The sequence below is a fragment of the Boleophthalmus pectinirostris genome, unplaced genomic scaffold (assembly GCF_026225935.1).
Source record: "Boleophthalmus pectinirostris isolate CB_2022bp ecotype Guang Dong unplaced genomic scaffold, ASM2622593v1 HiC_scaffold_22, whole genome shotgun sequence".
In the NCBI taxonomy this organism is placed as follows: Eukaryota; Metazoa; Chordata; class Actinopteri; order Gobiiformes; family Gobiidae; genus Boleophthalmus; species Boleophthalmus pectinirostris.
In genome coordinates this window covers 13,235,037-13,261,062 of record NW_026571190.1, presented here as the reverse complement: position 1 = coordinate 13,261,062, position 26,026 = coordinate 13,235,037, and the positions used below count along the sequence as shown (strand labels likewise).

The window sequence follows — 26,026 nt, the reverse complement described above, 5'->3', positions numbered from 1 at the left end:
ATTAAAAAAACGTAAATTCACAAATGGTGAACCTGCTTGTTCACCTCTATTAGTGTTTAAACCCTAGAACTCACAATATTACAAGATACATCTCTTAACAATATTAGTTTTATCTGCCCTCATCTGTTTTAAATATTATTTGAAACCCTGAATTCCCAACACCCCAGGAAAAGAAACAGGCTGCCTTATTACTTAATGCAGTGATTTACAAATACTACTCTTATCTTTGTCATAAAAGCAATCCACACTAATCCTAACTGTAGTGGTTTCATAGATGCCAGTAAGGCTTAAGCTTGAGTCTTGAATTTTAATTTCCTTGTCCAGTTTCAGTCCTCCTTCCTGCTCAAGTTACTGTACATGGCATATCTGTGTGATAGTGCGGATGTGTCACTTGTAACATGTAGGTCATATTATCTGCGCAAAGAGGCCCAAAGACAGGCTCCTCCACCTAAAACCCCAAACTGTGACTCACGAACGCATTCCCTCTGCCATTTTGTGCGCCCGTGTTTTCAGACTTGGTCCCAGGAACTGTGCTTTCCAAGAAGTCCATTTACCAGAACAGTTGTGCGATTTTCCCCCACTGTGCCCCTACAAGCCCATCTAAGGCGGTGTAATTGATGTTTGATGGTATAAGGAGCCATTTGACAAGCTAATTAAGTTGTTTTTCATTTGTCCATGACACAATCACGCTGACATGACAGTAAACAACAAGGTAAACAGCTTCCTACTCAATCTTTTACGCACAAATGTATTGAAAATTTAAAAGCAAAAAGGCCAATATGATCAGCAATTATTTAAAGTCAAATCTTTTAAATGAATCCGTTTGCTTTAGAACACAGCATAAAAGGTCATGTTTGAACGTAAAATGACAATATGAAAATTAAATAAAGAATTAAAATGGATAGATTCATGTTTTTACCAAACCGGTATTTTCCGGCTTAAAGCAGCATACAGTATAAAACGACACACGACGCTAAGCGAGAAGGTTAAATGCGCCAAAATAGAGACATAATTAAGAAAACAAAAGGTCTTTAAAACGTGATGATTGTTGTTAAGGGTCAGTAAGGCGTTGGAGAGCAATGAAGTGGTGGGCTTTGTGTGAGAACTGTGGGCGCCATCATGCAACGCTAGAGGCCTTAAGGTGTAGTCCAGGACGACGTAAAACATTTTATGATCATTTTAAGCACACAACACGACAAATTATTATTTTGAGACACAGTGAACCATCCGGCAAATCTATAAGTCGATGTCATGTGGGTGCTATGGTAGAAATCTATTGTTTTACGACCCAGAAACTTGCAGGCCACCGTCTCGTCTCCCCAAAGCGACCAGCTGCTGCTAAACGATGTGAAAGATTTGCCAAGTGCTCAAATTTTAGTTTTAAAAATAGTAAAAATTGGAAGAAAATGTGGCGTACTTACTGGGATATGCTTACTCATTGAAGATTGTAGCTTAATCATACAGCCGGTCCCCAGAAAACGGTAAAAATATAGAAGTGATCTCCACCATACAGGCCGGTACTGTGTGTCCGAGCGGAGCCGAAGTCTCCTGGGCTCGTTTTTTTTCGGCGAAGGCGAAAAGTCAAGCGAACCGGAAACGAAAGTGTGTGCGAAGGTACGGATTTCAGAATAAGACATATAAACTAGACTTTTTTTAGTTTTCTAGCAAGCATAGACTGTATATATAGTGGTACACAACATTAACAGTGGTTATGGTACACAATGAAATGAAAACAAAACGCTTAAGGTGGTAGTAATAATAATATATATTATTTATAACTAAAAGTGATTTGTTTTATAGCATATGTCCAGACCATGGATTCTTAGTGTTTTTGATCAACGGAGCCCAACTTTTTCAGTAGAAAGTAACCCAGGGCCCAATTTCATATTGTATGTATCATATTCTACTGATTGTTGGGCCCTCAAGGAGCTTATCGTAGCCCTACTTTAGACCCCAGCCCTATGATCAAGAATCACTGGTCTAGACTTTTCTAAGTCATACTGTGTGTGTGTGTGTTCCTCACCTTCCACACACTGGTTGGTTTCTCTCACTCTCATCCAGCTCGGGCCCTGAGAGCCTGAAAGTTCTGAGATGTCTGATGCTATTCTTGGGATCTGCTGTAACCACTCCTCCAGTTTGTTTGTCAATTTACAGTCCCGAGAGCTCCAGTCACCATGGGTACCACTGATGCCTTCACCTTCCAGGACTTCTCCAACTCTTCGTTGAGCCCTTGGTATTTCTCTAGTTTTTTGTGTTTCTTTTTCCTGATATTGCCATCACTTGGTACTGAAATGTCCTCCACCATGGTCTGTTGCTTATCCAACACCATCATATCTGGTTGGTTCACCATCACCATTCTGTCAGACTGTATATGGAAGTCCTATAGGATCTTGGCTCTGTCATTCTCCACAACCTTTGAACGTGTTTCCCAACTTGACCTTGGGATCTCCAGCCCATACTCTGCACAGATGTTTCTGTACACTATATATATCATAGTTTATAATAAGCCCAGTACTATCTGTAATGGTAAATAAATACCAAGTCATTCATTGCTTATGACCATACAGACCACCACCAATCAATGACTCACCACAAGCTACAATGTAACTTGCTTAAGGCCACAACAACAGCATGACCCATATTGTAGCTGGAATTGAACCACCACCGAGTCTATTATTGTCTGCTTTATTTCCATTATTATTTTGAAATCAGATTGTGGATACAGTTTTTCCTCTTGTCTCGTCTGACTTTACTCCATGCTTTACTCAAGCCCAAGCCCCACCCTGGAGAGGAGCTCTGCCCGGGCACGTCTCCTACGATCGGCTGCGGTCAGCTGGTCCCCCCTGCATCACCTCCAGCGGACCATGCGCTGGACACGCACAACACGTGCTGCTCGTGTCCAGCGATAATCCCTCATACCACTGAAAAGCGCTGGCACGTGAATTTGAAAGCGAATGCGCATCAGATTCAGAAAACCAACAACCGAGCAAAGAGAAAAAGATAATATAATTTTACTTGAGATGACGATAATGACAAGGCGTCTTAGTCTATCGTATGCTAGTAATAGGATAGGCTACTTTTAATCTAATGTGAGCCTGCAGGTCTATATAGCATAATATACTGATTACAGCAGCAGCGTGACTTTTAGGCAAGCAGACTTGGGGTGGACATTTATCGAGAACAATCTAGTAACCCCAATTTTTATACACACTACATTGCAAATGTACACATTTTCAGCCATAAAACTAAATTAGTAATTTTAGATTCGTAGTTGTGTCCTCTCCAGTCGGACTCTTGCTTGTAGTAGGTACAAAACGACATCTAGTGGTGCAAAATAATACTAGCCTACGTGATTAACAATGGCACTTGTACATGTCAAAAGGTAGCGTCCTTTTTTACTTCAGTTTTTGCTTGACACGCAAGAGACACCACTGTGCCATGTACAATGAATAATAATATCACATATACTAAACAGTAATTACATCCACTTTGATTATTTCTACCTTCTCACCAGAAAAGTTACATAGTGTAACTTTAAATAGTAAAACATCAACTTTCATTATTTCTACACCTCTAATGGCTGCAGTTTTTTTTTTTTCTAGAAGCCACTGAATGCTGCTGACACTGCGTTTCTGAGTCAAACAAAAGTCCTGATGTTGTCTCTCTCTCACACACAAAGAGGACCCGCCACTGCTAGTTTCACACTGGACACTTTTAGTTTTTATGAGTTTTCAGAACGATCACAATTGAACTGTTGATCTGAGTAAAGATTATGATGGGTGTGGAGGCCTGTGTTGGATTTAAAATTTAAATTGACTGAATGAAAGAGACCAAACAAAAGAATGAATAACTCAGAAGCTTCCAAGGTATGGCTCCATGCTCATGCTTAATGTGTAAAAAAACAAGTCTGACTTTGAAATTTCTTTTGCAGAAGTTTCTATTGCATGCAATGATTTATTCTATACCGTAATTGTAAAGTTTTAAAATTAGTTAAATTTAGGTTTAACATTATTAAACCTAAATTACTAATTAATTTAAACTGGTTTCCTTCTGAATCACTTTTGAATTAATTAATTCATATACACATTTTTCTGTTACTTTTAATAATTTTGGGGGGAAATGTGACTTGAATGCAGAGTAATTGTTAAAAATAAAAGTATTAACCTGTTGAATGAATAAATGAATGAATGAATGAATGTGCATTTTAATACATTTAAATGGAAAGAAAGAAAGATAGAAAGAAAGGTAATTTTAGGAACATGACATGGGTGTAGAAGTAATAATCTCTATTGGCAAATCTTGTCTTTTTTCCATGTATTTATTCATAGGTCATAATACCACAGTAAAAATCACCATGCACATTTGTTTACTGTGTTTGTAAATTTAGTCTTGCTCTGTCTTCTGTAAGCCTTTGTTTTTTTGTTTGTTTGTTTGTTATTTTAAAGCTATGTTCTTCACCTCCTGATGCTTTTTTCGTAGGACCAGGAGAGAAGAGGAGACCAGGTTGATGGAGCAGGAGTCAGTTCAAACCAAAAGAAGGGTGTGCAAATCACTGGGAGGTATGTAGTCCCTGTTATAATAACAAATGGGCCAACCATAGACACATTCATTTTCATATTATTATGTCTTAGTTAAAGCCACAGAATGTAACTTAGCCAAACATTTTTGTTTGGTTAAAAGTTACATACATATAAGTTTTGTCTTTTGGCTTTCCGTTAATTTATACAGGTTTCCTTCTAAATCACTTTTTGCTTAGTTCTCATTGCTGTTGTGACCTAAATAATCACAATTATCAATTAACCTTATTCTCTTGACATTCTCAGTTGACTATGACGATACACCTTTTGTTTTGTTTCCTTTCATAGAGTTGTGAATGATGAGCACAGGGCAGTTGAAACACCTGGGATAGAGGATGCTAGAGACACCAACACCAAAAACTTCCCAAAACAAACAATGGAGGAACTCAAGTCCATTCTTCGGGACAGTGCTGTGCGGGACAGAGAGGAGGGCAAAGCCAGAGGGGCGTACACTTACCTCCACAGTGGTAACGGTAACAGCAATGGAGGGGGTAGGGGACAAATGTTTTTTTTTCAGATTCTACAATGTGATGATGTCATACTGCCAGATGGGGGACTAGAGACATAAAGGTGTTATACTCTCAGATCTGTGGAAAGAGACAGTTTTCCCTTATTTAATTTACACTGAATTTACATGGGAAATATCTTAAAGAGTAAATCATAAATGTTGAACCTAATCATTTACATTTGTAACTAGACCTTTGAACTCACTATTTTACTACAAAACTTTCAATATTACTGGGCTATATAATGTTGTCATAATGCCATTTGTATCCCACAAATATGCCCATACCATCCGTCTTATATAAATGATAATATTACATTTTGTTTAAATTAACCCATTTCATCACACCGGTCACAATTGTGACCACCAAAAACTTGGCTATATGTGAAGCTCTAAATTTGTTACTGTGTACATTTTCAATGCATTTCCAGGATTTGTGTGTGTTGTGATGAAGTGCAACATCACATGTTTGCTGTAAATGGCCACATGACCACAGATGGTTATGTAAAAGTTACACCTTAAGGAGAAAACAATGCCCAGAATTCTCTCAAATAAATGGTAGAAAACTGTTTTAAATTTAACCCAGGACTTCATTTCTTTTACTGTAACTAAGAGATTGTCACTATATATTAGAACTTTGGTTCTGCTTTGTTATTGATTGGCCTGAGACTGTGAGGGGGAGATGTTCAACAGGTTGTTCCATACACCATACTGACCTGATGGAGTCAGACAAGTACACTGATTATGCCCACCACTATGCTATTCCCTCTCCATTACCCTCAGTTATTGAAAAGTGAAGGTAACTGAGCAGCTATAGGGACATGTCTGAAGAATATCCAAGATCATGTAGCTGCGTGAAACAAGTCTGAGGAACATCCAAAGTTCTCTAGAACCTACAGAGAGAAATTTGAAGAACATCCAGGGTCCTTTGGGACAAGTCTGAAGAAGAAAGAGAGAAAAGAAGAAACAAGGCTGAGCAACATATAAAGTCCTCTATGTATAATGGGGACAAGTCTGAGCAACATACTAAGTCCTCTAGAACCTAGAGAGAAATGTGAAGAACATCCATGTCCTCTAGCTGCACAATGGACATGTCTGAAGAAGATCCAAAGCCCTCTAGTAGTTATAGAAACAAATCCGAGGAACATCCAAAGCCCTCTAGAAGCAATAGAGAGAAATCTGAAGAACATCTAGGGTCCTTCAGCTGCTAATGTTACAAGTCTGAGGAACATCCAAAATCCACTACCTGCTCTTGAGACAAGTCTGATGAACAACTTAGGTCCTCTGCCTGCTATAGAAACAAGTCTGAGGAACATCCAAAGACCTCTGGAAGAGAGAAATCACTAGAACATTTAGGGTAGCTACTATTGGGACAAGTCTGGGAACATCCAAGTACCTATACCTGCTATTGGGATAAGTCAAAAGAACATCCAAGGTCCTCTAGCTGTTACTATTCAAGTCTTCTAAAGACCTCTAGTTGCTATTGGGACAAGTCTGAAGAACATCCAAGGTTCTTTCAGAAGTAATTATACCCCATCTACCCCTCAAGTTAGAACAGCATCTTCCTCATTTTGAGGAATAGCACTTTATTATATAAATAGAAAAATCGTTTTTATGTTAAAATGCCATTAAAAATAAATCAAGTCAAAACAGAGAGTATTTTTACATTAAATTGATCAAAGATCTCTTATGGCAGCTTTAATTCACAATACAAAGTATTAGCCCACTGGTCACAATTGTGACCAACCATAATACTCACTTTTTTACACACTTTTTGACAATTTCCATAAAAAATAATACTTGACCATCAAGCACTACAAATGGCACATTAATTTCATAATGGCATCTTTGGGAAAAAAAAAAAAAAAAAAAAGGCATAAATGGGTTAATTATAACATCATCAAATTCTTTCTCTAGAACATGAACGCAGCCTGTTCAGTGATAACAGAAACAACCCTCAGGGGGAGTTCAGCACCTTCAGACCCCAGCAGGAGGCTTCCAGAAGAGGGGGGCGTGACAGAGACAGTGCCCCCATAGAAGTACTGCCCCAGTCCAGGGTAGATCCATCCAGCGCATTCAGGCCAGAGCTCCACTCAGACAGAGGAAGAGCAGAGCAGGCACAACACAGCAGAACATGCCACAGAGAGCATCGTCAACACACAGGTCGGTCAAACAATTTCAAACTATTTTACATTTAATTTAAGATATTTGAGAAGTTGAATTTCACGATGTTCAGCCATCACTAAAAAAATGGCAAGTTTATGGCTTTGATGGCTTTATGATTTGTTATTTTCTGGTATATGTATTTATGTATACCCCCCCCACACACACACATTTTGTAATTGATGACAAATTTATATATTTCTATACATTTGTATTTTTAATATAACATTTTGTAATAAAATAAATATGGCTGCATGCGAGGAAAATAGAAAAACACTAATCAGATCTCTTGTTTATAAATGATAGGTGACCAGTGAGCTCTTAAGTTTCACATGCGTTAGTCAAAATAAAATTAGACTTAGTACAATCATGTTTGGTTCTGGATCGAGATGCAACGGAAGAAGTGGAGACCAGACAGATATTCTGGATTTGCCAATCAGTTCATATTCTGTTCTATTCATATTTAGGAGAAAATGAAGATGATGTGTATTCAGATATATTGACAGATATTTTGTCCATAGATCCCAGACTAATAAACTCAGAGACGGTTGGAGACCAGCGCTTCATCTCATCGATGGAGAAGATAAAGCAGCAGATTGCACGAGAAAACATCACCTTTGTCCGCTTTGAGGCCACAGACCTCCATGGAGTGTCCCGTTCTAAAACGGTCCCTGTGCGCTTCTTTCACGTAAGTAACACTTCATTAATCACTTTTATAGCTTTAATATGCAAATGTTTCACTGTTTCACTTTTTCTGTTGTGATTAATGAGTGAGTGCTTGTGCTGTTTTATGTCCGATATGATTTACCAGGTAAAATATTTAATAAATACAATAATAAAAAGATCTGTATTTACATTTGCTGTACAGTTTGTCAGCCACACTCTGGCTCTCTCTGGGGCAAAGTCGCTTATGTCACTGTGATCAGTTATAGGAAAATGTAGGGTATACTATTATCTACTTGTTACTTGTTAGCTCCGCTTTGGGTCTCTACTTTGCACAGCTGGTAAAAGAGCCCATAATGGAAAGGCTAAGGTGGCTAGTGGTTCAGCTGCTGTGGTGGAGGGTCCCTATCTAACTCCCTTGAAATGTAATTTCGAGTTAAACGTGATGGCTGTGGTTGGCTGACAAGAACAGCCTGGAGATTGGAGGCTGGATCAGTTAAGCAAAGATGGACTTTCAGCATGCCATATTAAACATCCTGTTGTTTGCCAACAGGAGAAAGCAGTGTATGGAGTCCCAATGCCAAGGAGCTACCTGGAGCTGACCCTGAGCCCAAAGAGCAACGAAGTTGACCATGGCACAACCGCTAACTTCAGCAGCGATGTTCTGCTTATACCGGACCTCTCCACATTTAGGGCGGTACCATGGACCGAACAAACTGCCCGCGTCATCTGTGACCCCTGCACTGTGTCAGGAAACCCCCTACGTACCTCGCCACGCCTCATCGCTAAACAACTCCTGGGACAGCTCCAAAGCATGGGATTTTCTCTGCACTCCTCCTTCACCTACGAATGCTGCGTTTTGGGCACTCCTGATCGCATTGGTCCAAAAACGTTACTATTTCCCGCTACTACTCTCCTTAGCAATCATGACTTACCATTTTTCCAGCAACTAGTGGATAGTATGTACTGCATGGGAGCTGATATTGATAGCATGGCGTCTGCTAGCGGACCAGGGCAAATGGAGATCAATTTGAGACCAGAATTTGGGATTTCCGCAGCAGATAGCGCATTTACATTTCGCACCGGTATCAAAGAAATGGCTCGTAAACATAGCTATATTGCTAGCTTCTTCACTGATGATGGGTTGTACAATGCTGGGGTGCTTTCTCACAGCTTGTGGGATGCTAACGGGCAACGTAGCCTCTTTCACATTGGGGACAAGCCGGAGGAACTATCCGAAATCGGTCGCAAATGGTTAGCTGGTTTGCTAATTCACTCCGCAGCATTGAGTTGTCTTATGTCCCCCGGTCTTGGTTGCAGAAGTCACATGGCAAAAACTACCAAAGATCCCAAACGCATGCTATACGCTACATGTGGGTGCAATGATAACAGTACTTCCTTCAATATTAAAAGTCACGGAGGAAGAGAAACGCACATCGACAACAAACTAGGTTCAGCTATGGCTAACCCGTACATTGTGCTAGCTGCTACTGTTGCCGCAGGATTGGATGGAATAAGGAGGAATCTAAACTTGGAGAATGGACTGGTCAAGGCTCCAGGGCAGCAAAAAGAGTTTGCGATTCCCATAAAACTGGATGAAGCATTGGAAGCTTTGGCTGAAGACCATGTGATCTGCAGTGCACTGGGAGAGCCGTTTGTTCAGTACTTCATTGCCATGAAGAAATTTGAGATAGAGACCCAAGAACTTGACGATGAAAGGAACAAATGTCTTGAGTACTTTATTTAAATCTGTTAGCAACTGAGTGGACAATATTTACTCAATATTGTGATCATTTAATTATTAAAAGGCTTTGTACCTAATTTTGTATCATGACAGAGCAACGTGATCCCATTTGAACTTTTAGCCCATTTAATATCTTCTCAGTTTTACCGGCATTAAACTTTTCTCAAAACCTCTTCTCAACTTGACTTTGAATGATGACAGAAGATCCATCCCCCCATATCTGCATCATATTTCTTTGCTTTTGCGGTTTGTGTGTGTGTTTACATATTTTATGGAATTTTAATGTTATACTTATTTTTCATATGTTTTAATTATTTGAACATTTGTGATAAAGAGCTGAATGTGAATTTCTCCCTTGGCCACAAGAATGAAGCACATGGACTGGAGGACTTTAAGAGTTCAATTATATTGTTTTACATTCTATACATTTAAAAACATTAGTTTTGTGACATTTGAGGTGTTTAAATAAAGACAGGATTTTTGCTGAATGTATTCCATTCTGTTTCTATATACTTTATATACACACACACACACACACACACACACACACACATATATATAATGTTACCACAACCACAGATAAATAATATGAATGAATGGACATTAAGGCAATACTCTGTTTAAAAGAATAATAGAAAAAACAACAATAGTTCTTCATTACACCTCAGGTCATTTCAAACCATCTATTTGTACACATTTTACATAAATATATTTACTCTACCTAACTTACCCAAGCTGTGAGCAATGACAGTCAGAAACATAATTGAAAACTAACTCTCAGTAGAAAAAGAAATATTGTTGTCTATTAGACAAATTGGTCGTTTTACCATATGAACAACCCTGATGAAACTATATCTGTGGAGAGGGTCCACAGATGTGTCCAGGGCCACTGGAAGTCCCTTTAAACAAGGGGTGCCGTGCTAGCTAGGTAGCAAGCGGGAAACCTGACGCTGACAATGTAACTTCTGTAAACTTGAATGTTTAGGCCTAAACATAATTAAACTAAATATACATAATAAACTACATGTGTCAAAATCACTTCCTAAAATATTCATAAGGAATTTATAAATTGTGCAAAATATTTTAATACATAAAAAAAAAAATCTTCCTCTTGCCACTAGGGGTTGCTACAGCACCCCTGCTTCCCGCGGCCCTGGATGTGACCGTTGTTCAGTGCATTTCTACACTGTCTCTTTTACGGCAGACAATATACTAAGTATATAAATCGATAGGACTTTAGGGTTGACTTCCACTGCCTTGAAGATCGGCTGGTTGGGCATCACTGCTGAAGCATCAAGCAAAAGAATTCAATATAGCTAAATGTCAGTGGCACAGTGGGTTGGGTATTTGCTCACAAACCAGGGGCTAGTCAGTTGTTTTATTTATCTAGGAAAAACACTGGGTGGATGATTGCAACAGAAGGGTCATCTAAAGTAAAAACAGTCCAATCACAGTGCTGGTAAACAACCTCCTCTATTTTCTTGAGTTCTTGAGAAAAGAAAAACACATTTCATTTCACTTGCTTTTGTTCCCAATAAAATTACCCATTTTTTGCATGAAACGTCCAATCTTGTTATTTTCCCCTGCATTTTGAGTCTGTCCGTGTGTGTGAGGACTGCCATCACTCCTCCTGTTCAGTGTTGCGCTCCTTTCACTGTCTGTGCTTAAAACTCTTCTTGAACTACTGTCTTCTCGCTCAAGCAAATACTCATATCGACTGTACGCCTTCTCCTTTCTGGCCTCATATGACGTTGTTGCTTCATCGTTCAGAGCATTTCGAGACCCTTTCTCACTATCAGTTTTTCTTTTGCTTAAACGTTGAGGAGATAATCGACTGAATGGTGATTTTGTTTTCTCTTCCATAGGCGATGTTGCTGATTTTGGAGACTTTTTAGGCGTTTGATCTTGCTTTCCGATCGTAGACCCCACTGAACTTTCTGTTCTCAGTGATAAGTTTGATCCGGACATTTTTTGCAACTTCAACGAGGATTTTCTCGGCAATGAATCTTTCTTTCCTGGTTTCTTGTCATCTGTTGAAGAGCCTTTGGACTTAATAGATGTTTTTCTTTGTAAACTTGATGTGTCTTGCTGCTTTGCTTCACCTTTTGATTTGGATTCTGGAGTTGTTTTCTTTGGTCCATTCTCTACTTCCTTCTGCACCAATTTCTTGCTTTCTTTTGCTACTCCAGAATTCAAAGCATCCGCCATTTTGCCTGCAGACCCCTTTCGTTCTTTCACTACATCTTTTCTGTCTTGCACTACATCTTTTCTCTCTTGAAAACTTACAACTTTTTCTTCTTTTTTAGTCTGTTCCTCATTTTGTGGTGCCAAATCTGAACTATTAACACGACTAACTCCTTCTTTCTCTTCTGGGATTTCCGTCAATGATTCCATGTGTCTTTGGTGTTTCGGACCTAGCCCTAACTTTCCAATTGAATCATTTAATTTCACATCTAGATCCGTGGCTGATCTTGACATAGCCTCATGCCAATCGTACGTCAACATCTTTCTCTCTGCCATACTTTTAAAATCATTTTGCGATATAGATCTTTTTCCATCTGGAAGAACCCGGTCACCTTCTTTTTTGTGATCACTTTGGTGTGCTAGAGCCTCCAACTCTGCTGCACTTTGCCGTAACTCCATGCCCCTTGACACATGCTTCGGTTTTGGTCTTTCTTGCGTTAAATACATGTTCCTTAACGACTCCTGACTTTGCTGTAAATTAGCGTATTCTTGCAGGCTCAACCTCTTTTGACGTAATTCTTCCATTCTTTGCCTAATGTCTTTCGATCTTAAGTGGACACCTTGGGGTTGCGGTTCATTTAACCCATTGTAACTGCTATAAGGTGACCCGAGTGGTGACAGAGCTTCGTATGATGCATCTAGAGGTCCATTCAAGTACGCATCCATTTTCCACTTGTTTAGGGATGTTTCTGAATTGAAAGGAATTAAATTATGGTCCGCGCCATATCGTGATTGGTGCCTTAAATGTTGTCTGTTTTGTAACTCATTTGATCTCAATGTATTTCCATATCTTTCTTGTCCGATATCTTTAGTCCCCATTCTTAAGCGTGTCATTGAGTTAAACTTTTGAAGATCTCCTCCGTAGCTGTGTCCCCTTACAAGATTACCCATTTCCGGGAAGTGGTGCAGCCTGTCTTGCATGCTAACACCTCTTGTTAGCATGTTGTTATTGTTTGCAAAGCCGTTGATAGCTTTGTTTTTCATGTGGAGTTGATGCAGAGAGAGCTGGCTGGAGGAGGGGCTGTGCAGGTAGTGGGCTGGGTGCAGTTTTTCATGGGACAGGAGCGGTGGGACAGTGGAGCGGGCGTAGAGGCGTCTGAACTCCTCGTCGTAAGAAGAGACTAGCTGACCGGTGATGACCAGGACCATGCTCAAGTTCAGCTTCTCAAAAGTCCATGTGTAGCTATGCAAAAAGATACAGTATATGCTAGATTTAATTACCAAAATTACAAAACAGACTAAACAAAACATGTAATATGACAAAACTAAGTGGACTATTTTATGTGAAGCAAAATCCATAGTAACAATTAACCAATAACCATAAACTTGAAAAACATTCCCTTTGTTTTTACCTCTGGTTGGTCACATGCTACTCTTCAATCACAGACAACTACTTTAAGATAAAAGTAGTTCCAAAATGGAAAATGGAACTACTTTTATCTTTTAGCCAATCATCTTACAGATTATTTTTTACAAAGGCACTCTCTTTTAGAATTTCAGCTAGAGTTGTGATATTGATCTCAACTACAGGTGGTGCCACCTTCTTGTCTCCATAGATGGATTTAATGCCATACTGTGGAAATTGCACCTTAAAATAAATGAATATAGGAGAATATGCAGTATATATTATAATGTAAATTTTTTCAACAGTAATTAAGAAACCTTTGTAAAAGTTTTGTATAAATGTAATATATATGTCTTCTCACCTGTAAGTCCCGTAGAGCACAGTTCTGCAGTCAATGAGTATAAACTTCTGTTCCAGAGCACCATTAAACTTCATAGAGGACTGACACTGGTACTGCAGCCCCTGCACTGTTCGCACTCGAATGGTCTGAAACAATTAAAGCAAGCATGTCAAAGCAGCACATAGAGATCAGAGCACAGTAAAATAAAGATCTTTCAGCACAATGTACTAGAGAGCATTATGGGGAACAATGGGGATCAGCATGGCTAAGATGTGAGACAGGTGTCTGCAATAGTGTGCTTTGCATACTTACTTAGCCTACTTTGTGTATGTTGCTCTGCAAATAAACCTACTTTGCCTGTTAGTGGTTATGCATGTAATAAAGCACATACATGTAATTTATGGGACAGTGTGTCAGGTGTGAGCTGTCCTCACAGAGAAGTCCATCCGCCCAAAAGCTGTTTTTATAAAGGAATGGCAAAGTCTCTCTGCTTTAGCTCATGTGCCAACACTGTCCATAAGTATAATATATGGAGATGTTATTGCATTGCCTAATGTTCCACAGTATCACATTCAGCATTACATTTGTTTAATTACATTATTACTGTGAGTTGGGTCTCCTCTTTACAGATCTATCCTGTAGCTTGGCCTCGCTGCATCACTAGTTTATAGACTGATTTAATGCCATAATGTGGAACATTCTAGACAAGTAATAGCACTTCCATGGAGACAAACTGGTGGTGGACCCTTTAGAAAAGTTACATATTGCATCTTTAACTTATACATCTTTAGATTAAGATTCTTAACGTTCCACGTATGACTTCTTGACAGTAAAAATGTGCACTGTTGAGTTTGTAACGGGTTCCAAAGCATTAGTCACATACCAGGACTAAAATTATGACAGTGAAATGTGTTGACTAATAGTTCAAGGATTTGAAAGCTAAACCCAACTCAACAAAGACTTCAAAACACACCAGAGCACAGGTAGAGACATGTGCTTCATGTTTAATGTTGTATTTTGTCATTATTTTAAAAGTGTCTGCAGTTGTTTTCCGATGCAGTTGAACTTGAAAATCCGGCCTCGTTGTGTCTAACGTGAGCTGGTGTTTGGTGCCTGTGAGGAATGTTTAAAGCAGGAGCGGTGTGGACAATGTTAATCCTTCGAACACTTGTGCCAACAGAAGAAAAGGTCTAACTAACAAAACTGTGACTGAAGCATCATCTTTAATTAATCCATGTCTGACATTGACAGACAGTGAGACAGTGGCTTTATGTCAAGTGGGATAGGATAGGATTGTCACGATATCAGATTTTAGTGTGAGACAAAACTGGCATTTAGCATTTACACTTAGGTTTACCTTTGTAGACTATATATTGATTGGAAATGATATATTTGTCATGATTATTATATTTTATTTCTTACAATTATAGTGATCCAAATAATCACGATTATTAATCAGTCTAATAATTTGAGGAATAACATTTACTTGTCTGGATGTAATTGCTGCGCCACAACAGAGCATTAAACTTACTATGGTTACAATAGTAGTGTAGAGTGAATAAATAATGTAGAGAATTGTAAAGCAACTTTGAACATCTTGAAAAGCTATATATAAAACTAATACAATATTATTATTAAAGATCTTTGGAGAGGCAACCCGCTCACAGTAAGATTGCATGTTTTTATGGTATTTTTCATAAAAACACCTATAATGGAATGAATGCAAGGTGGATAAGTTGAATGCCCTAGTGTGTAACCTTCCAAGCAAGGCAATAACATCTTCAAGGATACATAGCTACATATAATTAGGCAGTCTCTTTTCCTGGAGTTGTGTTCAGTTTTACTCAGGCATGCCTGAGTCGACCCTAGGTCTGCAGTTTTAGTCCATCCTTCCCCTCCTCAGAATGTCTGGTTCCTCTTCCCACCTCAGTGCCCATTTACCCCCTACAGTATTAGGACAAATTGTGTGTATTTTACCTTGATCTCGCTGAGGCTGACCCCGAGTTTCTGGGACATGTTCAGGAAGCTGCTGAAGTTGGTTTGGTCCAAAAGAAGGTATACCACCACCCCCCTCAGAGCGGCGCAAATGAGCTCCTTAAATATGTCCACATCAGTGAAGACGTCCATCGACAACGCGATCAGCTGCAAACCCAAAATACAAAATGGAAAATATATTGGTTTAGTTATAGAGATTTTAAGAATGGCATGTTACATTCCCATATGTATTCCATTGTTGGTTTGATCGTATATTTGATAGACAATCGTAAAATAACTGTTTGCATTTTTCCCACACATTTCCAGCAGTAGGGATAATGCTTTTTATGAACACAAATGAAATATGTATCAGTTTTTATGTGTTATTCTGAGTTATAGCAATGTCTTGACTTGACTTGATAGTATTTATCATTTTATATATATATATGTGTGTGTGTGTATATATATATATATTTTTTTTACCTGTAGGTGATACAACAAGAGCTGGGATACTCCCTGCATAATATTTTCACCAATCACAACCATTACTATTGTAATCAATGGGAGTTACCGTCACTGGAGTGGGCAGTGGTGCTAATGTCTCTCTGTTGTTCTTTATAATTACATGGCGTGGTTGGGATGACGTTACCTTGTTGCTATTTCAGAGTACAATGCGGTTTGAATATTGTTCCCTCTACCAGGAATCAGTAGGGAACAGGCTGACATCAAAATTTTACACTAAACCAGGGTTATAAAGGGACCAAATCAGATCTACATTGCTAAACTAAAGCACACACGCACACAAAATAACCAAAATAGGACTAAACCTGGATGAAACCAAAACGTAAATGTTAACCTCAACCCCTCCTTTGACACTAAATAAGTAAATTATTAAAGAACGGAGGAGCATGTTGGTGGACCATTACAGCGGGAGTGCTCCAGGCAAAAGTACAACTGCTGTTTGTTTGGGTTTGGCTTCCTGATAACATCACTACAGCAACATGAGTATAACGCACTGTATATATCACACACAGACGAGTCAATGTACTGGACGAAGACTTATTTTCATACATAATGACGACTGCAGACTGGGAACACAAGAGCCTCAGGAGCTGCTCTCTAAAACAGGACTAAAACAGGTTTACGAGTAAAGCAGATCTAAGCCCGGGACTAAAGCAGGTCTAATCCCAGGACTAAACCAGGTCTAAATCCAGGACTAAACCAGGTCTAAATCCAGGACTAAACCCTGGACTAAACCAAGTCTAAAGCAGGTCTAAACCAGGACTAAAGCAGGTGTAATCCCAAAACTAAACCAGGTCTAAACCCAGGAGTAAACTAGGCCTAAAGCAGATCTAAACCAGGACTAAAGCAGGTAAACCAAGGACTAAACCAAGTCTAAACTCAGGACTAAACCAGGCCTAAAGCAGGTTTTAGCCAGGAATAAACCAGGCCTAAAGCAGGTCTAAACCAGGACTAAAGCAGGTCTAATCCCAGGAGCACATTTTATAAACTGTAACACTGCTCCACAGCAAAAACATTTAAAACAAACAAATAAACAAATGCTCTACCAGTGCTCATAAAAATTATAATAAAATCACAAAACAATAAATAGAAGCTAAGAACCATAAATAATATAATACCAGTTAAAAATAATAAATAAAAAAAAAAAGAGTAAATCCCTTGTTTTTGTACCTGTTTGTAATGTTTTTTGCTGCCATAAAAGGTTTGATCTATGGATCTCTTCTTTAGAAACACAAAGACTGCAAGGCATTAATCAGCTAACTCCACACCTGCCAATCTACGCCATCAGTCATTCATGCACACAACATATTCACACAAGAGTAAGGAGGGTGAAGTATCTTGCCTAAGGACACAACCACAATTTGTGTCTTAGCGGTTTTCTAACACCAAATTATGATAACCTGCTATATCTGAATGGCTGGCCTTTACAGATAGTTTATTTAAAAGCATTAAAGTCACTGAATGTACCTATTATTGTGGCCGGGTGCTGACACAGACAGTAATATTACTGGCCTACATACAGAAGACAATTATCGGGCAGATTCAAACTTGTAATTTTGCATTTTTAGAGAAATCTTCCATGACACTTTTAACACAGTAAAGTCTTCAGAAATATGCCCCGGTTTTACTTTTTTCACGGATAATGTAAGGCCTGAGGTGCTGCATTTCTCAACTTGTATCTGCACTAGAAAATCACAGGAGTCATTTGTTTTAGACAGTAAAGCATGACAATTATACATTCATTAAATATGTAGACATGATGATGGATAAACTGGTATTTTTTTTCAAGATTTTACAACATTTGAATTAATGGTTTAAACAGGGAATGATATTTCAATGTACACAGCCAAATCAGTAATTCTCCAGCAAGCTTTGTCGATGCCCAGTCTCGTCAGATCTCAGAGGCTTAGCAGGGTTAGGCCTGGTTAGTGCTTGCAGATTGGCAGCTTCACCTCCATAAGTCTAGGGCAGTACCTTACCACCACAGAGTGAGTGAAAAATACACAAGAATTTTAAACCAACTTTGAGTGTCTGGAAAGACTAATTACTATGTGACCTATCTCTCTGACTGAAAATCATCAAGTCACAATCCATATTAGGATATTTTCTGACCTGTAAAAAATTTTTTCTTCATCTTACAAATACCTAGACTCGTGTTTTGTTTCATTCACACATGTTTAACACACAAACCCTGCATGTTCTGGTTAAGTTCTTCTCTCAAACAGAAAACACCTTGTTCCACCTTGTGATATCATGTGGCAATACAGAAAGTGCTCCACTGTGTTTTTAATACACTTTCATTAGAATAATTTGGATAATTTTCAGATCTGGAATTGCCAATCTCTGAACTAAAGGTAAAAGGTTAACCTGAAAAACTACCACTTCATGACATCACAAGGTGGAACAGAGCATTTTGAGCTTTGGAGATGTAGTCAGACTATTAAAGCGTTACTCAAACCTGTGAATGAAGCAAAACAAACCTGAGAAGGTAACTTTTTAGTGAGTTACACTAAAAGTTACATGATGGGGCTTTAAATGACTCACATATTAATGCACAGTTTTCCCACTTTTACAACTATTTGCGGTGGTTGCCCTACTCCTGTCTCTGACGCAGATAAATGGGTCAAATGAAGGAGACAAATATACAGCTTGGCGTGGAGTACATAGGTGGTGGTCACATTTTTATATAGCGTTCTTCCACCTTCAAGGTACTCAAAGAGCTTTACATCAAGGACCCACTCACCCGTTCACTCACACATTCACACACCAGTGTACGCAGACACTGGGGGCGAGGTGGCTTAAGTATCTTGCCCAAAGACACTACAACAGCATTCATAGGTGGGAGCTGGAATTACACGTCCAACTTTCAGATCAGTAGACAAACAGTATCAACTGAGCTACTGTCGCCCAGTAGCTTCAGAAGAACACAGAAAGACTCCATATGGTCAGGGGATGGAACCAGCAACCTTGTATCAGTGACATTACTCTGCATAACCCCTCCTTTCTCACCTGCCTGGCCTCTTGTATCTGTTTGCGCACCACTTCCTTGATACTGGGCGTGTCTTGTCTGGGTGGGTTGAAAAGTACACTTATACTCGTGTCTGTCTCTTCTAGTGAGATCTCAGGCCATCCCAAATCCAGGTCTGGCACCACTTCATCGGACTCTGTGGGGAAGTACGTGGACACCCCATTCTCCTCCGGGGCCACTCCTTTAACATCCCCCTCCTCCTCAATCAGAGGAAGTTCCGCATTTTCCAAAATAAAAGCTATTTCCTGTTCGGATAGGAAGTGGTTGATTTGCTCCGCTCGTAAGAACTCCTCATAGGCCTCTGTACCCCCACACAGGAGGGCGTAGATAGCCAATCGGTAGGCTTCTTTATAATGGGGCGGGATGTACAGAGGAGGGCTGTCATCTTTGAGTGAAGACAGACCGGATAGACTGGAATCCATTTGTGATGACTTTAGACTTTAGCTGCAGAGAAAAGGAGAGACAAGTTCAGGTACTGGCAAAGCACTTCTCGAAAATACTAATTAGTTCCGACTGAAGACATATGCAAGGCTTCGGGACTAAAGGAATATTAGTGAAACCTTTATTCGATTTGAAAATATTTTGAAACGTTAATTTTACAAATCTATAATAAAATAGACCACAGCAGTAGAATTAACAGCCTCCTCAACCTCCCCATATCCTCAACTCCACCGCCAGTGTCTAAATCCCTATCTATTATACTTCATCTCTGACCTCTCTATCTAACTGCATCTAATCAGCGGTATTTATCCAATCCAAAATAAACAAACAAGTGCATAAACAAATAAATAAAAAATAAATCAATACAGCTTTAAAACTGATTTTTCAGTCAGAAAAATACTTTAATAGAAACAGGCCAAAATTAAAGGGACAGTTTGGAATTTTGGACATAGGACCTCATTTCCTAGTGAGCCAGAGTGTTGGAGACATGTGGAGACACTTTTTAAAATATTCCACCCAGTCCTTGTATTTGCAGAGGTCACTGGTGCTAGGCTAGTGCATGTCAATGGCCATAGTTAGCCTGCCATTAAAAACAGTCTTGCCCACTCCACAAAACACCCGAAACAAATCTATTATTACACCAGACTGTGATGTAAATGTCTGTGTCAATAGAATAATTTTAGAAGTAAAAACAACCTTGCATTTGAAGGATTTATGTCTGAGGACTGATATATGAGAAAATAGTCTCGCAACATGCGATGATTCATGCGATGCAAGGTTAGTTTTATTTCAAACATTACTCTATCGACACAGACATTTACATCAACAGTCTGGCGTAATAATAGATTTGCTTCAGGTGCTTTGTGGAGTGGGTAAGACTGTTTTTAGTGTCAGGCTAACTATGGTCAGTGACATGCGCTAGCCTTGCACCAGCGACCTCTGCAAATACAAGGACTGGATTGAATATTTAAACCTTTAAGAACATTATTATCCCCCCTCCTCTCTTTTCCCATTCATATTTTCTCTATCTCCTCTGTCTTGTCTTGCACATTTCTTGACTGGAGCTCTAGCCGTGAGTTTCATTTGAGGCGTCAGTGCGTTTACATATGTTAAACAAAACCAGTCAGTCCAGTGTGAATCAGCTCAGTCAATAACTCAGAGGCATGTTCTCACTGTCTCCACTAATAGAATACAACTCCACCGGAAACTGTGTGAAACCAAACTCAGCTAATTATGCTTTTCTCAAATCATACCTATTATATAGTAATACCATTAATCTGGGAAAACTTTGTAAGAATGAAGCTATGTTCAAGTGTAGCTTTAATGGTATAACTATGGTATAAACATACCTATATTTGCTAATATCAAAATACAGGGGCTTTCACTGCCAAACAATCCATGGATTTCTGAATAATATAAAATTTAAGATGGTAGCCATAACAATTAAAAACTTAAAACATAATATTATGTGTTTTGAAGTCCTCCAAATGTTGTATAAAACAAGCTGAAACCCACTGTAAACACACAGAGTGCACCTTTAATGTATCTTAAAAAACAAACAAACAAATAAATAAATAATGAAAAATAATGACGTAACTCCTGAAGATGTGAGACAGGTCTCTACTCGTTCTAATTTGGACAAAACTTCTTTTTAAAAGGGTAAGTTTGAAAGTGGAGAACTCAAAACTTTTCTTGTCTGATGCATATGCTTTGCAGAAGTGTTACAAAATTGCATTCAACTGTGCAATCTCAATGGAGAAAAGCATTTTTCACATTTCAGACACCTCCATAAAACAAGCAGGTAACTTCTTTATTTAATTTGCACTCATACCTTTTAAAATTTGATTATAATTATGTTTTTCTTACTTAATTATGATTATGTCTTTCTTTCTTTTTTTTTTTTCTGTTTTATAGACTAGAACCAGGTAAGAAGGGTACTTTACATTCAATATAGTTCAATAAGTTGTATGTTATTTTTAGAACAAAGTTCAGAATGTGTTAATTTAAAAACTACACCAAAATATCTTACAGTACGCTCTCATATAGGGTTACTATATTCAGAGTATTCTTGTTGACACATTTTGGCTACACATGTGTTCAGTCATCTACCTTAGTGTTGCAGAATGAACAGCAACTTACTCTTGACTTTTAACTTCCAACTACATATTACACCCACACACATAAACCCACCATTTGAGAAGCCTAATTTTAAAATGTATAAATTGTAAATGTAAATAAAAGCATACCTCATTGCTGCAGACCTGTCAGAGCGGTCTTGTGTGAAAAGCTCTGAGGCGTGGAGCGATCTGTGAGACTCTCAAGTGTTTGCTGTACCTATCTCGAGCTCCGCCCACTGCAGAATCAAGCTCCACCCACCTGCTCTCACCTGGAGCTGCAAGTTTGTCTGCCATTAATTGAGGGGATATATTAGTGATTACAGATTAAATATTATCAATTAACATATATGACTATTTTGAAAATAATGTGTAATTGCACTAGCAATGACAGATTTTCATTTACTATTTTTATTTCTGAAAAAAGCAATAGTGAAAATCCTCCAGTTAAAATAGTCCTGACCAAGACTAGCTCTGATCAAGTCAAGATCTGCAGATGGGTCCCCACTACTCCGGGTTGCACTAGCGACATTAAAGGATATGGGGTCAAGTGCAAAGGACAAATTTTTGGGACAAAAAAGTGTACCTTAACCTTTTTTGAACCCTACACGTATGACCAATGTTCACATCGTTCAAATATTCTCAAGATAAATATTCTGTGGGCGGACAACAAAGTATTAAACAAACAATCTTATTACAACTTTGATCAAGCTTAAAATAAGGAGAAACCAATATAACATGGATAAAAGCACTTCAAAGTTGTTTTTGCATAATGTCTCCTTTCACTTAAAAAAAAAACTAAAAAAACATATATATAACACAAATATATATATATATATATATATATATATATATATATATATATATATATATATATATATATATATATATATATATATATACACATACACTTATTTTATTTATAGGCCATTTGTCTCCACACAGAAAGGACAGTTAGACCAGGGAGGTTGACATGTGACATTTATTGTCATCACAAGCTTCAAACACATGTGAGCAGTGTTAGAACCAGGATTAAAATTCACCTTTATTTTCCCCAAAACTATCCTTACAACCTCAATATAATAAGACATACCTCCCCTATGTAAATTTATTGCAACTATGGCCTCAAGAAATATATGTGAACTTTCCATATATTTTATCAATAACTTTAAGTGTTTAAGTGTTACATACTTATTATGTAAATTAAATATGATAAATAAGCATTCCACTTAGTTTTGTGGAAGGTATAACTTTTAATTTCTATATATTGTAAGTAAGTTTCATTTTAGCTGTTTCCATTGAACAGCCACTTCACATGTGATGCTATCAACACAACCTTGGCTACACATATTTTTATGAAGACATTTTGGTGATTTGGTCTAGGCTGCAAGAAAACAAATAGAATGGTTATCATTTAACTAAGGCTGATGGTTCAAAAGCTACTTTAATCTACTTCAATGGACAAGTTGTCACTGTAATTGACTGGTAACAAAAGAAATCAAGCAAACAAGCATCAAGCCATCACTAATAATATAATAATTTTTGCTGGAACACTGAACAGTGTCTATTTATTTATATCTATCCTGAAATTTATATTTTATTGTTGCTCAAAAAGCTAAAATCTTTGCTTACCACCAACTCTATTTTGCTTATGTAAACAAAACTACACACTAAAAAAATGCAAATTCAATAAATATCGTCATAAAAATATCCATGTAACCAAGGCTTAAGTTCAGATCCCTCTTAAAGTCCTTTTTTCTCTCTTGTTATATGGTCCAGTGCTTTAAACCAACAACCTGGACTAAAAACCTCATCTACGTCTAAGCATCAAACTCCACACTGCACACATTGCCGGTCTGGACTACAGCAGATCTCAGACTGGTTTAGGGCTCGGTCTACTTCCTGGGAGGGGTTGGGGACTTCATGAAACGTGGTGGAGTGGGTGACTTGACTCCACGGGACGGGGTAGGGGTTGGTGATTTGGGGGTGGGGGTTGGAGACTTCGGGGTGGGGGTTGGTGATTTGGGTGCAGGTGTAGAGGCAGGAGTAGAAGCAGGTGTAGGGCTCCTCATGGAGGGTGCGGGAGTGGGGCTCTTGACAGAGGGTGCGGGGGTCTGGGGTTTGGAAGGTGTCGGGGTGGGCGTCTTGGAGGGAGGGACGGGTGTAGAAGCAGGTGTAGCAGCAGGTGTGGATGTTGGTTTGGCTTGCCCCACTCTGGGCTCTGGGAGCTGCTCGCCGTGCCTGTAGACGCTCACGGTGATCTCCACAAACTCGCCACCATATTTGTTTCGGACGTTGATGCTGTACTTGCCGGAGTCTTCGGGCGTGACTTTGTTGATGACCAAACTGGCGAATTTGCCCCCGTCGAAAGTGACCTTGGTGTGCTCAGTGCAGGCCACTTCCTGCTCATTCTTGAACCATGTGACCTCAGGAGTTGGGTCGCCCCAAACAGTGCAGGTCAGGCTCAGGGACTGGAGAGCACAACAGGAGAGACACAAAGTTAACATTTAAAAAGGCTGTATGTGACATTTTTCATTTAATAAAGTAAAATATGTACTGTGTGCATCTCTTTCTTCTGTGAAAGAGGAAGTAACAGCTGTTAGCATATTGGTCTCTGAGAGTTGTGAAACTCATCACAGTTAATAATTACAGGATGATAGGAGTGCTTTAACAAAGTGAAGACAATGATTGGACCCCTGTAAACTGTTTAAAATGAACTAGTTCTCTTTTTCTCCTGCTAGTCTCGATGGAGATGTTATTGCATTGCCTGAAATGATCTGCCGTGTGCAATGACAGATGTTTTAATGTTCAAAAACACCAACCTGAATTCTTACTGCATTTACTTTGACATTCTCATTACCAATAAAGACTATGAATTTATGTTCAAAAACTGGAAATCAAGATGGCACAACACAAAACTTTTTCCTTGTGAATAAAGAAATGCTGTGTTACACAAGTGGTGCTTAGAATCCAGCCCTAATTTATTATATAAGTGTTATTGCTCTGTCCCTGCTATTGTAACCGACCAGTTGAAAATGACACGTAGGAATGTTGCTGTTCCAGTCAAACTCAAGCTCAAAAAGATGGCGCCCACAATTGAATCTCTATTCAAAGTCACTCATCCACACATACTAAGGCCGTGTGATTAATGGGAGATTAGGTCATTTCTAGTTGTCAATCATATGCTTGGGTTAGTTTAATCAAGGTGTCTACTGACAGTCAATAGTCAGTAAAAACAGGTTGTCTGGAGCAAAGTTCAGAATTTGGAGAAAGAAATTGTTTGTATTGTGTATTGTAATTAAAAGTCTGTTTATGTTCAGGAAATTAAGAAATTTTATGCATTTTATGCAGTGCATTCCAAGCATCCTAATTATTCACAATGATGAGTTTATAAGTGCTTTTCACAACTCTCAGAGACCACAGCTGAGTTTTGCTGTCACAATAAAGCTAACAACAACTAACAAAAACTAACATGTTAACGCACACTTGATTATTGGGCAATAAAATGCTTTATAACTTATTAGATGCTGACAGCATTCAGCAGACATATTTTGACCTTAAGAGTTGCATTTACAATATGTCTGTACTGAGACAAATACCTTGGAAAACCATTGGGTACAGGGCCTTTAAGAAGGTCAACATGTTATTGTATTGTATTTATTAGTCTAAATATATTTTACCTTCTGCTCCATAATGGTAACGACATCAGGCAAACCACCGACGACTCTGCCACGGTCTGAGGAGGAAGAGGTAATTAAACATTACTATATAAAAGAAAGGGCTTTATATTTATATGATAAATAAATTGTAGATTGTATATACTCACTTTTCTCAGCAAATGCAGCTGCCCTAAAAGGCAAATGAAATGTATGTTTTAATAATACAATATATAAATAAATAAATAAATTTCTCTAATAAAAATAAATATATATTTATAAACTCACTTCAGCCTGAGGTACTCATCATAAGCATCGGTGTAGGCTGCAGAGGAAACGACAGTCAAGTTAAAATCCTTTGGACAGTTAAAAATAAAATAATAACTCAGCTAAACTGTTGAATGAACTTGTTGTTAAATTCACTCTTTACAGGTTTTAGCATGTCGTTTCCGTGTTAACCCAACGATAATAGCTCAGGATTTAGTGCTTTAGTCCTGTATGTGAAAATTACAGGTTCCAATCATGCTCTCCTCCCTTAATACTATTATTGTGCCCTTGGGCAAAACACTTGTCAGGGCTGATATAGTGATTTTTGTTTTGATCGGATACCAGTGGTTGGTGTTTTCTTTCACATTATCCAATTAGAAAGTAGAAGGAACTTCACTTGAGTCTCTTATTTGGGTTGCCAGCTTAGCAGATTTCAGGTAGCT

General features: G+C 38.5%; 3 protein-coding genes across 5 annotated transcripts in view; 1 reads left to right on the top strand and 2 right to left on the bottom strand.

The window, feature by feature from the left end:
* Window positions 1-1,597: 1,597 nt before the first annotated feature.
* Window positions 1,598-10,140, top strand: lgsn (lengsin, lens protein with glutamine synthetase domain). 3 transcript variants are annotated; one of them, XM_055158775.1, is made up of 7 exons: window positions 1,598-1,614; window positions 2,155-2,233; window positions 4,480-4,559; window positions 4,866-5,050; window positions 7,000-7,245; window positions 7,767-7,933; window positions 8,462-10,140. In XM_055158775.1, exons 4-7 carry the CDS (start codon window positions 4,954-4,956, stop codon window positions 9,653-9,655), a joined length of 1,704 nt encoding a protein of 567 aa, XP_055014750.1. In that variant the 5' UTR covers window positions 1,598-1,614; window positions 2,155-2,233; window positions 4,480-4,559; window positions 4,866-4,953; the 3' UTR covers window positions 9,656-10,140. The 3 variants fall into 3 exon arrangements, with proteins under 3 accessions (XP_055014750.1, XP_055014751.1, XP_020775801.1); XM_055158776.1 differs by lacking the exon at window positions 1,598-1,614 and having other exon boundaries at window positions 1,973-2,233; XM_020920142.2 differs by lacking the exons at window positions 1,598-1,614; window positions 2,155-2,233 and adding an exon at window positions 3,716-3,866.
* Window positions 10,141-10,643: 503 nt separating this feature from the next.
* LOC110155991 (uncharacterized) lies at window positions 10,644-21,846 on the bottom strand. The gene is made up of 5 exons (XM_020920170.2): window positions 21,793-21,846; window positions 19,087-19,549; window positions 15,559-15,723; window positions 13,603-13,727; window positions 10,644-13,079 (listed from the first exon to the last, which is right to left on the bottom strand). The coding sequence occupies exons 2-5, from the start codon at window positions 19,525-19,527 to the stop codon at window positions 11,168-11,170; spliced, it is 2,643 nt and encodes an 880-aa protein (XP_020775829.2). The 5' UTR covers window positions 19,528-19,549; window positions 21,793-21,846; the 3' UTR covers window positions 10,644-11,167.
* A 778-nt stretch (window positions 21,847-22,624) lies between these two features.
* Window positions 22,625-26,026, bottom strand: part of myom2a (myomesin 2a) — a 28,895-nt gene continuing 25,493 nt past the window's right edge. Inside the window, exons 34-37 of the mRNA XM_055158774.1 lie at window positions 25,605-25,641; window positions 25,487-25,509; window positions 25,341-25,396; window positions 22,625-24,131 (exon numbers count right to left, since the gene is read on the bottom strand). Coding sequence (XP_055014749.1) covers window positions 23,556-24,131; window positions 25,341-25,396; window positions 25,487-25,509; window positions 25,605-25,641 — 692 coding nt within the window. The 3' untranslated portion in view covers window positions 22,625-23,555. The remainder of the gene's footprint in view (window positions 24,132-25,340; window positions 25,397-25,486; window positions 25,510-25,604; window positions 25,642-26,026) is intronic.

What these genes read in the sequence shown, in the direction of transcription:
- lgsn (XM_020920142.2), top strand. Translation starts at nt 3,843, where the DNA reads ATGAATAACTCAGAAGCTTCCAAG. An exon ending in ATAACTCAGAAGCTTCCAAG is followed by an intron (nt 3,867 to 4,479) that starts GTATGGCTCCAT and finishes CTTTTTTCGTAG; the next exon opens with GACCAGGAGAGAAGAGGAGA. An exon ending in AGAGCATCGTCAACACACAG is followed by an intron (nt 7,246 to 7,766) that starts GTCGGTCAAACA and finishes TTTTGTCCATAG; the next exon opens with ATCCCAGACTAATAAACTCA.
- LOC110155991 (XM_020920170.2), bottom strand. Translation starts at nt 19,527, where the DNA reads ATGGATTCCAGTCTATCCGGTCTGTCTTCACTCAAAGATGACAGCCCT. An exon ending in TCAGCCTCAGCGAGATCAAG is followed by an intron (nt 13,728 to 15,558) that starts GTAAAATACACA and finishes TAATTGTTTCAG; the next exon opens with ACCATTCGAGTGCGAACAGT. An exon ending in GTGCTCTACGGGACTTACAG is followed by an intron (nt 13,080 to 13,602) that starts GTGAGAAGACAT and finishes CTTTTTGCATAG; the next exon opens with CTACACATGGACTTTTGAGA.